General features: G+C 40.3%; 1 protein-coding gene across 1 annotated transcript in view; it reads right to left on the bottom strand.

Moving 5' to 3' along the window:
* Positions 1 to 15,944, bottom strand: part of cpne9 (copine family member IX) — a 737,722-nt gene that overhangs the window by 170,017 nt on the left and 551,761 nt on the right. Inside the window, exon 15 of the mRNA XM_028824197.2 lies at positions 6,593 to 6,639. Coding sequence (XP_028680030.1) covers positions 6,593 to 6,639 — 47 coding nt within the window. The remainder of the gene's footprint in view (positions 1 to 6,592; positions 6,640 to 15,944) is intronic.

Below are 15,944 nucleotides of genomic sequence, written 5' to 3'. Positions count from 1 at the left end.
ACATCATCGATTGCTTTAGGTCTTTGTTTCATTAACTTTAAAACCATTTGCCACATCAGCACTCTTCAATCTGTCTTTCTCTTTAAGAATGGTACATATTTTCGACATTGCTTTGCCGTATTGGTGTGCCAGATCAGCCACACGGACAGTTCTATGGTTATTTCCACTAATTTCTTCATGGGTGCATCATTTAATGCTTTCTTTGGCCTCATGCTGGTCGTACACTTTCGTAACTCAAACAGTAAAATACACAAAAAACTGCTAACGTGTTTGCAATAAAAAAACTCATGTATTAATTCGGCAAAGGACGGGCTCAGACTGACTCAAGATTCCTTTGTCTAACCAACCCTGCGCAAATCATACATGTTTGGTTATGTTCGAAAACGACGGGGTTCCGTGTACGGAGACAACTTTCATAATGAAAAAATGTTTGTGTACTGGATTACTCGGGATGAGAACAGAGATCTCACTGTATACGTATATAATTTTATATCCAGAGGAAAGGTTTTGAGTATGTACTATTCAAATACAGCAAATATACATAAACATCATGAAGATGCTATAGCCAAAAAAGGGCGTAGCATATAATTGAAAAAGCCTGGGGAAGGAATAAGATATAACAGTTACATACTTGTGTAATAGAAGGCTGCCAGGGCCAGAACTGGAAACAGACTGGCACGTGACTGGGTATCGACCTGTGAGAAGCACCCCCGAATTTGCGTTAAGATTCTACCTCCACACACAACTGGTGCAGATTGTGTCCACTTTGGGAAGATGTGTCTCATACATATCTCGTAGTGAAAGACAGGTCATGGAGAATGGCTGCAGATTGCTAGTATCAGCTACTAGTAACAGCTACAACCAGGCAGTGAGGAACAACATCGGTACACGTTCCAGGTGTTTAAAGCACTGATGAGCCTTTATTGATTGTCTTCCAAATATACTCCCACTGGTCTAGCCTTGGGAGATGCCTTTGTAATTACTCTTGGACTCGCTTAACTTCATTACACTGCTCTTCTTCTGCTTCATTGTTATTGCCCAGAAAGCACACCACTCTTTCCCTCTCGTTCTCCTCTACTTACTCGTTCTCTCCTTGCTGTTTCTGCACATCATGCTACTCCTTCTGGTCCGCACAGCTGCTGCTGCCACACTGCATGCTCTTCTGCTCTCCATTACCAATGCTGAGAGCACCTATGTTCTAGAACCTTCCACCCTCAATCCTGTTTCTCACGTTCCTTCCATCCTTTTTTTCGGGACCTCCTCCTCTCCGCCTTCCCAAGTTTGGTGAGATGTTTCATTTACATAACGTTCTGCAAGCACAGTAATCAGTCGCTGTCCAGCCACATGACCCTCTGAATCCCCAGCCCGATCTTTATACTACACATATATTTGATATTTTTGGTGTTTGGTACACTGTATTAAATATATAGGAGGAGGAGAGGGAGACATTACATTCAGAGCAGTGGCTTCCTTGATACACTAGATGGCTGCACAACCAGACCAGGACTGCCACATGGATACCTGCAAGGCATAATTGGAATTGTAGTCCCATGGGGTAACTCTGTTGGGTTCCGTGGGGGCCACCAGAGGGAGCTGTTAGGATTGGTAATCCCTATTATACAAGACTTCCAATCATCCCGGAAGTACTTCCATTGGGCTATACCCTGCCACAGGAAGTACTCCTGGGTCCAAGATAAAGGGAGCCACTCTGTCATATCCAGGGGAGTCAGAGCTGGGACAGAAGAGAGCAACACTCGCTCCACTGGGTGGAGTGGAGGAGAAGCAAGAGAAGGAGAAGAGGAAGAATTTATCATTCTGGTGGTTTATATGGATAAAGAAGTCTTTTGCAAAGTAATTGTGAATAATAAACCTTGCGTTTTTAATTGAGTACTTGTGTCTGTGTGACTGTGTTAGGAATTTGAGGCTCTCTGGCGCTCCCTGTGGTTATATATAGGATGCGCATCCAATTTGTAAACTGCAGTTAAAATAAAACACAAAATAACTGCTTATGCAGAGACATATATTTTTTGTTTGATGACGATCATTTTTAACATACATAGGTTTATGTGTTCTCACATGCTATTTCTTCACATATGGTAAAATTAATTAACCTTCAAATGTTGGTTTTTGGAAGCCCATTACCTTGCTCATTCTTTTATGAAGACTAGATAGATAGATAGATAGATAGATAGATAGATAGATAGATAGATAGATAGATAGATAGATAGATAGATAGATAGATAGATAGATAGATAGATAGATAGATAGATAGATACGTTATTAATCCCAAGGGGAAATTCACATACTCCAGCAGCAGCATATATTAAATTAATATTAAATTAAATTAAATTAAACACAACATTAAATTAAAGAGTAATAAAAATACAGGTAAAAACAGACAATAACTTTGTATAATGTTAACGTTTACCCCTCCGGGTGGAATTGAAGAGTCGCATAGTGTGGGGGAGGAACGATCTCCTCAGTCTGTCAGTGGAGCAGGACAGTGACAGCAGTCTGTCGCTGAAGCTGATCCTCTGTCTGGAGATGATCCTGTTCAGTGGATGCAGTGGATTCTCCATAATTGATAGGAGCCTGCTGAGCGCCCGTCACTCTGCCACGGATGTCAAACTGTCCAGCTCCATGCCTACAATAGAGCCTGCCTTCCTCACCAGTTTGTCCAGGCATGTGGCGTCCCTCTTCTTTATGCTGCCTCCCCAGCACACCACCGCGTAGAAGAGGGCGCTCGCCACAACCGTCTGATAGAACATCTGCAGCATCTTATTGCAGATGTTGAAGGACGCCAGTCTTCTAAGGAAGTATAGCCGGCTTTGTCCTCTCTTGCAGAGAGAATCAGTATTGGCAGTCCAGTCCAATTTATCATCCAGCTGCACTCCCAGGTATTTATAGGTCTGTACCCTCTGCACACAGTCACCTCTGATGATCACAGGGTTCATGAGGGGCCTGGTCCTCCTAAAATCCACCACCAGCTCCTTGGTTTTGCTGGTGTTCAGGTGTAGGTGGTTTGAGTCGCACCATTTAACAAAGTCCTTGATTAGGTTCCTATACTCCTCCTTCTGCCCACTCATGATGCAGCCCACGATAGCAGTGTCGTTAGCGAACTTTTGCACGTGGCAGGACTCCGAGTTGTATTGGAAGTCCGATGTATATAGGCTGAACAGGACCGGAGAATGTACAGTCCCCTGCTGCACTCCTGTGCTGCTGACTACAATGTCAGACCTGCAGTTCCCGAGACGCACATACTGAGGTCTGTTTGTAAGATAGTCCACGATCCATGCCACCAGGTATGAATCTACTCTCATCTCTGTCAGCTTGTCCCTAAGGAGCAGAGGTTGGATGGTGTTGAAGGCGCTAAAGAAGTCTAGAAACATAATTCTTACAGCACCACTGCCTCTGTCCAAGTCTAGGCAGATAATACAGGTTCATAGCACAGCACTGGACTTTACTCCGTGATTCCTAGGAGTTTGTTTCAGCTTAGCCTAATCTCCAGGAAACAGGAAAGGGCTAATACTAGGATATGGCAAGAACAGGTTACAGTTTTGTAGTTTCCAGCTGAAAAAAACACATTAAAACATACAAAATCTGTGTTTTCATGGGCCCTATCTGCAGGTAGAAACAGAACAAAATCATCTGCAGGTAGAAACAGAACAAAATCCACTGTGCTACTCTGCAGTGATATGCATTGGGGGATGAGTCAAATGGTGTGAGATATCATTGATTTTACACTACATGTTCCCTGTGATATGCAGATGTTGAAATAATGCTGGGAACCACAGAATTGTAAGCGTACCAAGCTGTGCTGGTAAACAGGCAAGTCTTGAGAAAAAAATAAAAAAGAATTGTTTTAAAGACTAGCTGATCTTTAAGGAACACACAATATAGTGGTCAGGTAGCTAGCTGAGATCTGTGCAGCCTATTTTAATAATCAAAAAAAAAAAATTCTGCCAGTAACAGAAATGCAAAATGGCCTGAAAGATCCGTAGCTCAGCCATTCTTTTCCCAAACTGACTGCCCTGGGTTGATCATTGGCACTGTGTTACAGAGCACCACTCTGATGTGAAAAGCAGTTAACTAGGAGATGCACGTTATCTTCAAATATAACACAAAAGATGTCTTTTTTGGTAACCAGGAGTAAAATTGAAAACCAAAAGCTGAAATTTTCTGAACATTAAAACCTGTCTGTCTAAACCAAAAGGGCTCAATTGTAATCGTCAGGTTAGCCCTGAAAAGAGCCCTACGTAAAAATTCTATTAAATAACAAGAACCAAAACACAAAGACAGAAACTGAATCTATGCAAAGGAGCAAGGATTGAAATTGGAATTGTGAAAATGAGACTTTCAAGTAGTGCTTGTCAACTAACTTTATTTGCGTGACAGAAACACAAAAATTCATCACAAACAAGAGACAAGCTGACCTTATAGAATCAAAACTTTTAAACCCCCGATTTGTATGCAATCAGCTCTCACAAAAAAACAAATCTCTGAAATTTGCTGTGACTGGAAGATGATTTTTTTTTAACCCCACAAAAACAAAGAAGGCAGAAGGCAAGTTATCACTATGAAGAATCAAAACTTGGAAATTTTCTGACTGGAAGGTGAGCACAGTGACTGCAATGGGATGTTTTACTACAAAAATCCAAACTCAAGAAAGCAATAGCAATTTGAAGCTGTCTTGGGATGAATTCCTTCCATAGACAGACAGACAGACAGACAGACAGACAGACAGACAGACAGACAGACAGACAGACAGACAGACAGACAGACAGACAGACAGACACAAGAGACAGACAGACAGACAGACAGACAATACTTTACTTGTCCCCAAGGGGAAATTAAAACTTTACAGACGCACAGAAAAACATCTGACCTGGCTAACAGAGAGCTGCTGCTTGCTGACAATAGCAGGCTTGTAAGTGACAGTAAGATGAGATCAGACCTGATCAGATTTATATTTTTCCATCCATCCATCCATTATCTAACCCGCTATATCCTAACTACAGGGTCACAGGGGTCTGCTGGAGCCAATCCCAGCCAATACAGGGCACAAGGCAGGAAACTAACCCTGGGCAGGGCGCCAGCCTACCGCAGGGCATACACACACACCCTTGCACCAAGCACAAACTAGGGACAATTTAGGATCGCCAATGCACCTAACCTGGATGTCTTTGGACTGTGGGAGGAAACCAGAACACCCAGAGGAAACCCACGCAGACACGGGGAGAATATGCAAACTCCACGCAGGGGGTTTCCTAACTGTGAGGCAGCAGCGCTACCACTGCGCCACCGTGCCGCCCATGATTTATATTTAAATTCATGAATATTTGGATAGAGCAGGTCCACCTTGTACTGTCCCAGAATGAATATGCCTAACAGACACTTGATTCCTTGTTTAAGAAGATCTCACTGGTGAGGAAGGCAGGCTCTATTGTTGGCATGGAGCTGGACAGTTTGACATCTGTGGCAGAGCGACGGGCACTCAGCAGGCTCCTATCAATTATGGAAAATCCACTGCATCCACTAAACAGTATCATCTCTAGACAGAGGAGCAGCTTCAGCGACAGACTGCTGTCACCGTCCTGCTCCACTGACAGACTGAGGAGATCGTTCCTCCCCCAAACTATGCGATTCTTCAGTTCCACCTGGTGGGGTAAACGTTAACAATATATAAAGTTATTGTCTGTTTTTACCTGCATTATTATCAATCTTTAATTTAATATTGTTTTTTGTATCAGTAAGGTGCTGCTGGAGTATGTGAATTTCCCCTTGGGATTAATAAAGTATCTATCTATCTATCTATCTATCTATCTATCTATCTATCTATCTATCTATCTATCTATCTATCTATCTATCTATCTATCTATCTATCTATCTATCTATCTATCTATCTATCTATCTATCTATCTATCTATCTATCTATCTATCTATCTATCTAAAGTCACCAACATTCAGAATGATTCATCAAAAAGATACTGGTAGAGAGTGAATAAGTTCTGTTGCTAAATCAGTCAGGATATTTCTGGAATCAGTTTTAGGCACCCAACCAAAGCCCCCCATTACCCTGTACTGGGATGAGGAAAAAAGAGCAGATTGATTAAAGTTCTGTAAAAGTAATACTGTAGAAAATAAATATCTAGGGTTCCTAGATGAAGACAAGTCAAAGCCTATTATCAATGATTTTGTTGAAATACAGAAAATGTTTAATGGTGGTGGGAAGGGAGGGGTGACGGAGAGAAGCAGAGGGGATGTTTAGAGGAAAAATGCTTCAGTGGTGCTTTCTGCCATGGAAAGTGGGATTGCACTTTCACAGATTGTGACAAAGAAACACCTTTAGTTGTGTTGTTTAACTTTGCATTCTCCACATAATCTTCAAGCTATTGAAAGCATTACTTTCAATACTTTTGGGCTCCTATGACATTGACCCCATATTGGATACACGTTTAGGTATTTTTTTTTATAAAGACCATGAGAACACCTATATTTGATGAAAAGGTGAAGGATTAAATGATTCATTATTTACTGTGTACTTCTTTGGATAAGCATACTGTACAAATAATTATGATGATAACACACTTACCATTAGATGCCGTGAAATCGATTGCTACCGTAAAGTTAAGCTGAGTTCTATATGATAAAAGAGAAAGGAACAATTAAAAAAGATGTTCAGAAATTTATCGCAACCAGTTAAAACAAGGGAAGCTGTTTTAATGCACTCTATAAACAATTCATTTTGGACATTTTCTCCCCTTTTGGTAACACTTTAGGTATCCATTATAAGCGCTGGTTAGTGCTGCTGCCTCATCATAGATTGTGCACTAGCTGTTGTCGCTGCGGAGTGTGCTGGTGCTTCGGCGGTCTGCTGGTGTGTTACTCCACTGCTCCTCCCATAACGTCAAAGATCTGCAGGTTCGGCTACTTTGTGAGTCTTATAGGCTTGTATGGGGTGGGGGTCCCAAAAATTCCAGGAAGTGGTCAATAACACAGAAGTAGGCTGTAGTCACTGAATATGTCACTAAGTATCGTATGCCTACAGTCAGGTTAATCAATCCGTCGAGTAGCTCCATGCTGAGTTGATCAAGTGTGCATTTCAGCCATTTGATCTACAATCATTCACGGGACTTGGAAGATAATTTTTTCTAAAAGACACCGTAGCAGATTTTCAAAAGGCAATGATGATTGAATTTTTCAACACTAATAAACTTAGACAAAACTTAATCAATGATGTTACATTGCAATGCTGAGACATCTGTGGTAGAACATTAGGAAAAGAAAAAAAACATCCAGAGAAGTTACATTTTGGCACCAGGAAAACTCACCTGCACACTCCATGTCATCCAATGGTATACCTCAAGTCTCAAACATGTGTCTTGCAACTAATATATTGTCAAATAAACCACTTCTTAGAAAGTCATTCTCACAAATGAAAATGGAATGCATTCAGATATGAATGAGCATTAGAATTAAAGACCTGCCTCCTCGCCTCATTCATTGGTCAGGAGTTCAGCCCAGTACCAGTTTATTCTTTGGCTGACATTACCTTACAGGTGATATAACAGAAAGCATGCACTGGGAGACACATCAAACTTAAGTTTGAAAGTTAAATAAAAGTGAGTGAAAACATTGTGAGGAAGAGAATACGCCTCGTACTTGTGCATATCTGAGATGCTGCAACAAGAAGAAGGTCAATTCACGAGTGCAGCTTCACAGATTGACACCAAATAATCGCGAGGTAATAATAATAATACATTTTATTTATATAGCGCCTTTCCCATGCTCAAGGCACATACTTCAGTTGTGGATGGGAAGGGGGACTATAATTCAAATGTTCACTCTCATCTGATGGCATTCCATTTTCATTCACGAAAACACATTCCAGAAGCAGTTTTTATATTAATATTTTAGTGTTTGAGTTCTTGTGAACATACAACTGGATGACTTGACATGTGGATTATGCAACACGAGTAATGTGAGATTTTTTCATGGATGGATATGATCTTATTTGATCTTGTCCAGTGCTGGTAACCATAGACCTCTTTTGCCTCAGAAACTTTGTTATCTCCGTTCTGTGTGAAAACATAACATTCATTTTTTTTCTTGGCCGTCACTGCAACCTATATGAGGCAGGTTCATTTTTGGAAGGAGTACTCATTTAATTATGGGAAAACATCTACTATGTAGTAAAACACTATCCCTCCACTATGTAAGTCCCTCTGAGCAATCTGATTGGTCATTATGGCTTTGGTGTGATTGGTCAGTTTGGCTTTGGTGATGTGACGAAAGAGGAAGTGTGAGTGGAGAAACAGCTTGGGAGGGATGCAGAGGGTCACCTTTAAAAAACGGCAAGTACAAAAACGGACAGGATGTGAGAAAGCCGCCTCGAAAATAATCACAGAGTCTGAGAAGCGGGCTTTATGGGAACGTGATTGGGGAAGAGATAGCAAATATTTTAAAATTATTAGTCTTTGACAGGTAACGTGGCTAGTAATTAATAAAACTGTATTATCTGTTAATAGGTGCTTATAATGGATAGCTAAACTAAAGTGTTACCTCTTTTTTGTACAGTGCTCGTTCCACAGCACTTTATTCTCTGCCTTCAACAAAGAAAAACAAAAAGTACACGTGCATCAAAGCATCTCTAGAAAATCAGTTTAATTCTAAGTGTTAGAAACATAAAAGGCCATAAAGAGTAACATTACAGACCAAATCTCTCTAAGACTAATTTGCATTTCTATTTTAAACATGCTTCACCATATTTTTTAATTCCGGCCCACCATCCATCCATCCATTATCCAACCCGCTATATCCTAACTACAGGGTCACGGGGGTATGCCGGAGCCAATCCCAGCCAACACAGGGCGCAAGGCAGGAAACAAACCCTGGGCAGGGCGACTGGCCTACCTTCCATGATATTATACAGTTGCTTAAGAAAACTATGACCAAAATGTTTGCCAAAGCCATTTTTGTCTCTTTACAGAGAAGAAACAAAGCAACCTGTCAAATAGCCCTGTAAAATATCCATGCATGGCTTAGTAGTAGGTAAGAAAACACAGATTTTAGAGAGATCAGGTCACAACTTAAGGAGACAAAGAGTTAATTTGCTCCATTTGTTTTATGAACGCCATAATAATGATCAAGAATGGCCTGCAGCTAACATAATAACATTATGAGCAATGAAGCTTTTCTGACATTTATCATGAGTTACCGTTTGTCAATAGGTGAAACACGACATGACTTTCAAAGATAATGTCACTGTAGGGTTTATTCAGTGTATATAGAGAGCTTTTAAGTGACATGTGTCATTCCACAAAGCAACCCCACGTAACCGTGCACTACATAACCTATTACAAAATGCTGGAATGCAATGGCACTTACCTTACCAGATAAAGGTTAAGGGTTTTCTGAGAACAGACTGAAATGTACCTGATAGACTATAAATTATTCTCAAAAAAACGAAGCTAAAAACCCAAACCTGAGAGTTGATACTGACCCAACCCCTTCCTTTCAAGAAGGTGGACAGATTTCAGCCTTTGAGCAAAATGTCAAAAAGATAGACTGTATCAATTGACATATCAGCTTGATTAGGCCATCAGAATGCGTAGCAGGTAAATTAATGTCATACAGTTCGCTTTCAGAAAACACAACTAATAGAATCAGGAATTCATTACCATGCTTTAACTGCTCTGAATGAAATTCACTATGAGTCGCATAATGATGGAAAAAAAAAGGAAATCTAGTTGGCATGGGGAGAAAATGACATTATAATTGGCTTCAAAGTTTCATTTTGTTCAGCTAAGCTCTATACATGTGATATACAATACACAGAGAGAAGCAAAATGCAAAGATATGAAGTGGTTCAGGACATAAGAATTGTTAATCACTATGTAGCTCCACAATATATGAAGAGGTCAGGAAGAGAATGACTCATAAAGTAAGAAAATTAATGATGTTGAAGGTTGGGAAAACTGAACAATGTTGAATCTCTCATTTTAGAAAAGGAGGCATTCTGTCCTGCAAGGTGCAATAAACAGAAATGACATCAGCTTGGGGGTAAAATCTCCTTACATCTGTGAGGATAACTGTGTCAGAATGTAAGACGGGTCATGAGAGCCTATTTGAATAGTAGCAGAAGAGATGAGAACACACAGTACTTATGGAAGCAACATCCAAAAGCAGTTATAGGAGGAATAATAAGAATAAGCACATGACCTAAGAGTGCTCAGTGGGGCGAGAGGTATGACTGATCATAAGTCTAAATAAATACAGTTATCCCTAGTGATATTTAGGGGTTAGGGGCCCGGGGCCCACATGAATGTGAAAATCCATTTTGGGCCCATGGTTATAGAGTATTCTAAGTTTATTGCACTAAACAAAATGCCAAACATTGCGAGAAACATGAGGTAGAACAATCCCTGTGCAAGAAAACCACTTGTATGCCTTGCTGCCGAGACAAAGATACGTGGCGTCTCCCAGGCAAAATGTGTGGTTCCCACAGTTCTTTAGTGAACTGCAGTTTTAGTGAACTGTAAATGGCGCAGCACTCCCTGGGGCTGCTGGGATTTGCAGTCCATTTAAGTAGCATTGCTACAGCATCATTTGTGGATTTCCATAAAAGTTCACAAAACTCATAAAATAATTTCTTTTTAATTATTGATGACATAACTGATAATAGGTGGATCTGTGAATCGTAACCCTTGTGAATTGCAAGGGCTAACCTGGAGTGGCAGTGGCATAGCTAGGGGGTGGTCTGCCCCGAGCGGCACATTTTTGGGGGCAGCATTATTGGCCAAAAGGCTCAGTACAATTTGTGTGTAAGCAGCAGGGTTTAGAAAAATATCACTCATGGGAAAAATATGACATAATGAGGCTTGATATAACACATTACTGCTTGTAACATGATTAAAGGATGTAAGCAATTCCTTTTTTTTTTTTTTTTACTTGTGCTTCAAATTTGATTGATCTCTGATTTATTCTTAAACATTTACAGTGTATAAAAAGCATTCACTCCTTTGAAGTTTTCATATTTTATTTTTATACAACACTAGCAAAATATCCGCGCTTCGCAGAGGAGAAGTAGTGTGTTAAAGAGGTTATGTAAACATATATATACATAAACATATATATATATATATATATATATATACACACATACATATATATATACACATACATATACATATACATATATATATATATATATATATATATATATATATATATATATATATATATATATACACACATACATACATTTAAACTTACGGTTTACACCATGCTTTTTTATACCTCGTGTCTTCTCATTAAACTTGTATCTCACGAATATGGTATTGCAAACGGCAGCTGGAGCGTTTCTATAAACTTAATTTAAACTTACGGTTTATACCGTGCTTTTTTATACCTCGTGTCTTATGAAGATGCTTGTATGCGTCACTCACTCGCTTCTTATTGTTTCGCTGCCTTGTCAATTGTGTAATGAATGTTTTCTTCAGCGCTCTTTGGGGCTCCTCCTTCTTTTCTACGTACTAAGTTCACAGTCAGTTCACGTGATTATGTGGGAGGCGTGATGACGCGACACGCAACTCCGTCTCCTACGGCCATCTTGCTGCCTTCCATTACAGTATATGGTCAAAAAAGAGGTTCCAGTTATGACCATTACGTGTATAATTTCAAAAATGAAACCTGCCTAACTTTTGTAAGTAAGCTGTAAGGAATGAGCCTGCCAAATTTCAGCCTTCTACCTACATGGGAAGTTGGAGAATTAGTGATGAGTGAGTGAGTGAGTCAGTCAGTCAGTTAGTCAGTCAGTGAGTCAGTCAGTGAGGGCTTTGCCTTTTATTAGTATAGATTAAATCTCAGTGGATTTAACTTGGATTTTTGACATTGATAACTGATCAGTACGTTGGCTCCCTGTAGCATTATGTATTAAGTTCAAATCATTGATGCTTGTCTACAAAGTAGTCATTTGGTCAACACCAGTACTTACAGTATATGGAGACACTTGTGAGGTCCTGCGCTTCTTCTCACCCACTCCCATCTGATTAACGGAATGGCATCAAATCTTAGTCCAGACTCTTTTAATGTGCGGCTCCTAGCTGGTGGAACAAGCTGCCCACTTCCATTCAAACTGCTGACTCCCTCAGTGTGTTTAAGAAGACTCTCTTATTCAGTGAATTTCTGTCTAATTGATAATGGCTTTGTTAGGTTTTTGTAACCAAGAAAGTGTAACTCACTTGCATTTTTTTCTGTGCTCTCCACTGGTATGGAAGATTATTTAAATGTAATACAACGTGTTAATTGTGTTGATATGTAATACATATGCAGGTATGGGCAGCACAATGGCGCAGTGGGTAGCACTGCTGCCTCGCAGTTGGGAGACCTGGGGACCTGGGTTCGCTTCCTGGGTCCTCCCTGTGTGGAGTTTGCATATTCTCCCCGTGTCTGCGTGGGTTGCCTCCTGTTTCCTCCCACAGTCCAAAGACATGCAGGTTAGGTGGACTGGTGATTCTAAATTGGCCCTAGTGTGTGCTGGGTGTGTTTGTGTGTGTCCTGCAGTGGGTTGGCACCCTGCCTGGGATTGGTTCCTGCCTTGTGCCCTGTGTTGGCTGGGATTGGCTCCAGCAGACCCCCGTGACCCTGTATTTGGATTCAGCGGGTTGGAAAATGGATGGATGGATGGATATGCAGGTATGATGTTTGACTTTCTCATGGTTTTGTCATGTCATAATTAAAAACATATCAACCAAATGATCAATTGCTTTTCACTACAGCACGCAATTTTCATGTTAGCTTAAAATGCAATACAAAAGCACAATGCATTTTGATTCATGTCCATATCTAATAGCAAAACAGGCCTGCTGCAATTCTCCTAGCACAAGTCAGTATATATTATATTTCACTTCGACACTACACTTTAATTATGGCAACACTAAATGCCTAATCTGCGTCAAAATGTTTTGGGAATGGGCAAGTTGAGGAAAGAGGTGTTCCAATCAAGAGTATATTGTACTTGGAAAGAATGTAAACAGAGAATTGATCCACTGTCTAATTCAACTGGTGGAATCTAAATGATGATTTATTCTCTTATGTGTCAAAAGAAGGGAAAAACTATATAGTATCTGTTATTCACAGAGGGTATTGAATAAATAGTTATGAATTAGCCAAGCTCAGCATTTCATTAATGTTTCACTATATTCAGTATTTAGTTAAAATTGCTAACAACTCACACCTCAAAAAATAACCTCACTGCTTAATTTAACACGTATAAAAAGAAAACAACTTTAGGCAACTTAATATAAGGGTATACTTTTTCAGCAAGACCTAAAATATATGTTTTGCTACTTCAGTTAACCACTTCGCAGTCCATACTGAATAAACTTATGTTCCCTGCCAGAGTACAGAAGCATTTAACCGCCTCTTTCCCCAACTTTAGACGCCCCTTACCCCGCCTTTTAATGCTGATTTGATTACTTTTAATTTGGCAAGTTTAAAGCGTGGTCTTGAATCAAAATGCAATGATTGCGGCACCACTAAGCGAAATGCAATATGTCTGCCTTGGTTTTTGTTATGACATGCAATCTATGAAGAAAAATTTAAGTGCAATATGCTTTTATGTTGCATTTTAATCTGACAATAAAATTGTATGCTGTATTGAAAAGCAATCGATTGATTGCTTAATAATTATGACGTGATAAAATTGTGACAAAATCAAATGTCCCTGTTACATATGTATTGCATTTCAAAGCAATTAACAAATTGGATTGCATTTAATTTTGGTGCAAATAATCTCCCATACACTTGTGATGATCAATTTTGTAACCTTGTTTTGTAACACTTTTCCCCCCAGACTGATGTTTACTTGATTGTGCTGACCTCTTTTGTAAGTTGGTTTGGATAAAAGCACCAGCTGAGCAAATAAATGCAAATGTAATGGACTTGAAGGACAGAAAAAGACTATTGGATGTCAAAGTGAAAACATATCTGTTCAATGTGATCTAAATTTATCACAAAATCATTGATTGCACAAGTATTCACACACCTGTATTATCACTGGTGAACCCAGTGTCACATAAGTCACATAAGTCACATAACTGATTAACTATAGACCACCTGTCTGTAGTCAAGTCAACTCTGTAAAAAGTTGATTGAGAAATACAAGTCAGGAGGTTAGGTTAGGTTTAGGTTTATTTGTCATATATAGGTTAATGGAGTCAAGAAAATATCCAAGTCACTGAATGTCCCTTGGTGTTCATTTAAATTAAAGATGGAAAGAGGATGGCACAGTTGTAAATCTGTAGAGAGCAGGAAGAAGAAGACTAGTTAGGGAGGCCACCAAGAAACCTATGATAACTCTGAAGGAGTGCAGGCAACAATTGTTACCTGAGTACTTCAACAATTGCAGTTGCTTTTAAAAAATGAACATTACATCTCAGCAGAAGGCACATGGTAGACCCTGAATTAGCTGGAGGAAGGGCTTGTGATGTGATGAGACTAAAATGGAGCATTTTGGCCATCGGACTAAACACCACGTTTGACATATGCCATTATCAAACACACCATCCTCTCCGTGAAGCATAGCTGTGGGGATGCTTCTCTGCAGCAGGCCTGAGAAGGTGTGTGAGGGTGGAGAGGAAAATAAATGCAGCAATACGGTGGGAGGCCATGGAGGAAAACCTAATGCAGTTTGCAAGAAACCTGCACCTTGGGAAAGGATTTGCTTTCCAGAAAAACAACAACTCCAAGCATAAAGCCAAAGATACCAGGAATGACTACAATGTTAATGTCCTGGAGAATCCAAGTCAGAGTTCAGATCTCAATCCAACAGAGAATTTGTGGTTGGACTTGAACCTGATAGAGCTTGAGCACTTTCATTACAAAGGATTTGGGAAAAATTACAGTGTCCAGATGGGTAAAGCGGTAGAGACCTGCACATACAAATGCAAGGCTGTCATGGCTGCCCAGGGTGCAGCTACTAAATACTGAATTGAAGGGGGTGAACACTTAATGTGATCAAGTGTTTTCTGTTTCATATTTGCAGAGACCTGTTCTCACTTTGTTATTAAAGAGATCAGTTGTCAAGAAGCCAAATTAAATCCAGTGTGATTCAATGTCGTATAATACGGGGAATGTGCAGAGCTGTAGTAGCTAAAGGGGGATAAAACTGATGAGCCACAGCATGAAGTTATGGGAAAGAGTAGTGGAAGCTAGGTTAAGAATGGAGGTGATGATTAGTGAGCAGCCGTATGGTTTCATGCCAAGAAAGAGCACCACAGATGCAATTTTTGTTCTGAGGGTGTTGATGGAGAAGTTTAGAGAAGGCTAAAAGGAGCTGCACTGTGACTTTGTGGACCTGGAGAAAGCATATGACAGGGTGCCTCGAGAGGAGTTGTGGTATTGTATGAGGAAGTCGGGAGTGACAGAGAAGTATGTAAGAGTTGTACAGGATATGTACGAGGGAAATGTGACCGTGGTGAGGTCTGTGGTAAGAGTGACAAATGCACTCAACGTGGAGGTGGGATTACATCAGGGATCGGCTCTGAGCCCTTGTTTATTTGCAATGGTGATGGACAGGTTGACAGATGAGATTAGACAGGAGTCCCCATGGACTATGATGTTTGCTGATGACATTGTGATCTGTAGTGAGAGTAGGGAGCAGGTTGAGGAAACCCTGGAGAGGTGGAGATATGCTCTAGAGAGGAGAGGAATGAAGGTCAGTAGGAACAAGACAGAACATATGTGTGTGAATGAGAGGGAAGTCAGTGGAATGGTGAGGATGCAGAGAGTAGAGTTGGCGAAGGTGGACGAGTTTAAATACTTGGGATCAACAGTACAGAGTAATGGGGAGTATGGAAGAGAGGTGAAAAAGAGAGTGCAGGCAGGGTGGAATGGGCGGAGAAGAGTGTCAGGAGTGATTTGTGACAGATGGATATCAGCAA

The sequence above is a fragment of the Erpetoichthys calabaricus genome, chromosome 18 (genome assembly GCF_900747795.2).
Source record: "Erpetoichthys calabaricus chromosome 18, fErpCal1.3, whole genome shotgun sequence".
In the NCBI taxonomy this organism is placed as follows: domain Eukaryota; kingdom Metazoa; phylum Chordata; class Cladistia; order Polypteriformes; family Polypteridae; genus Erpetoichthys; species Erpetoichthys calabaricus.
This window is presented reverse-complemented; position numbering and strand designations above follow the sequence as displayed.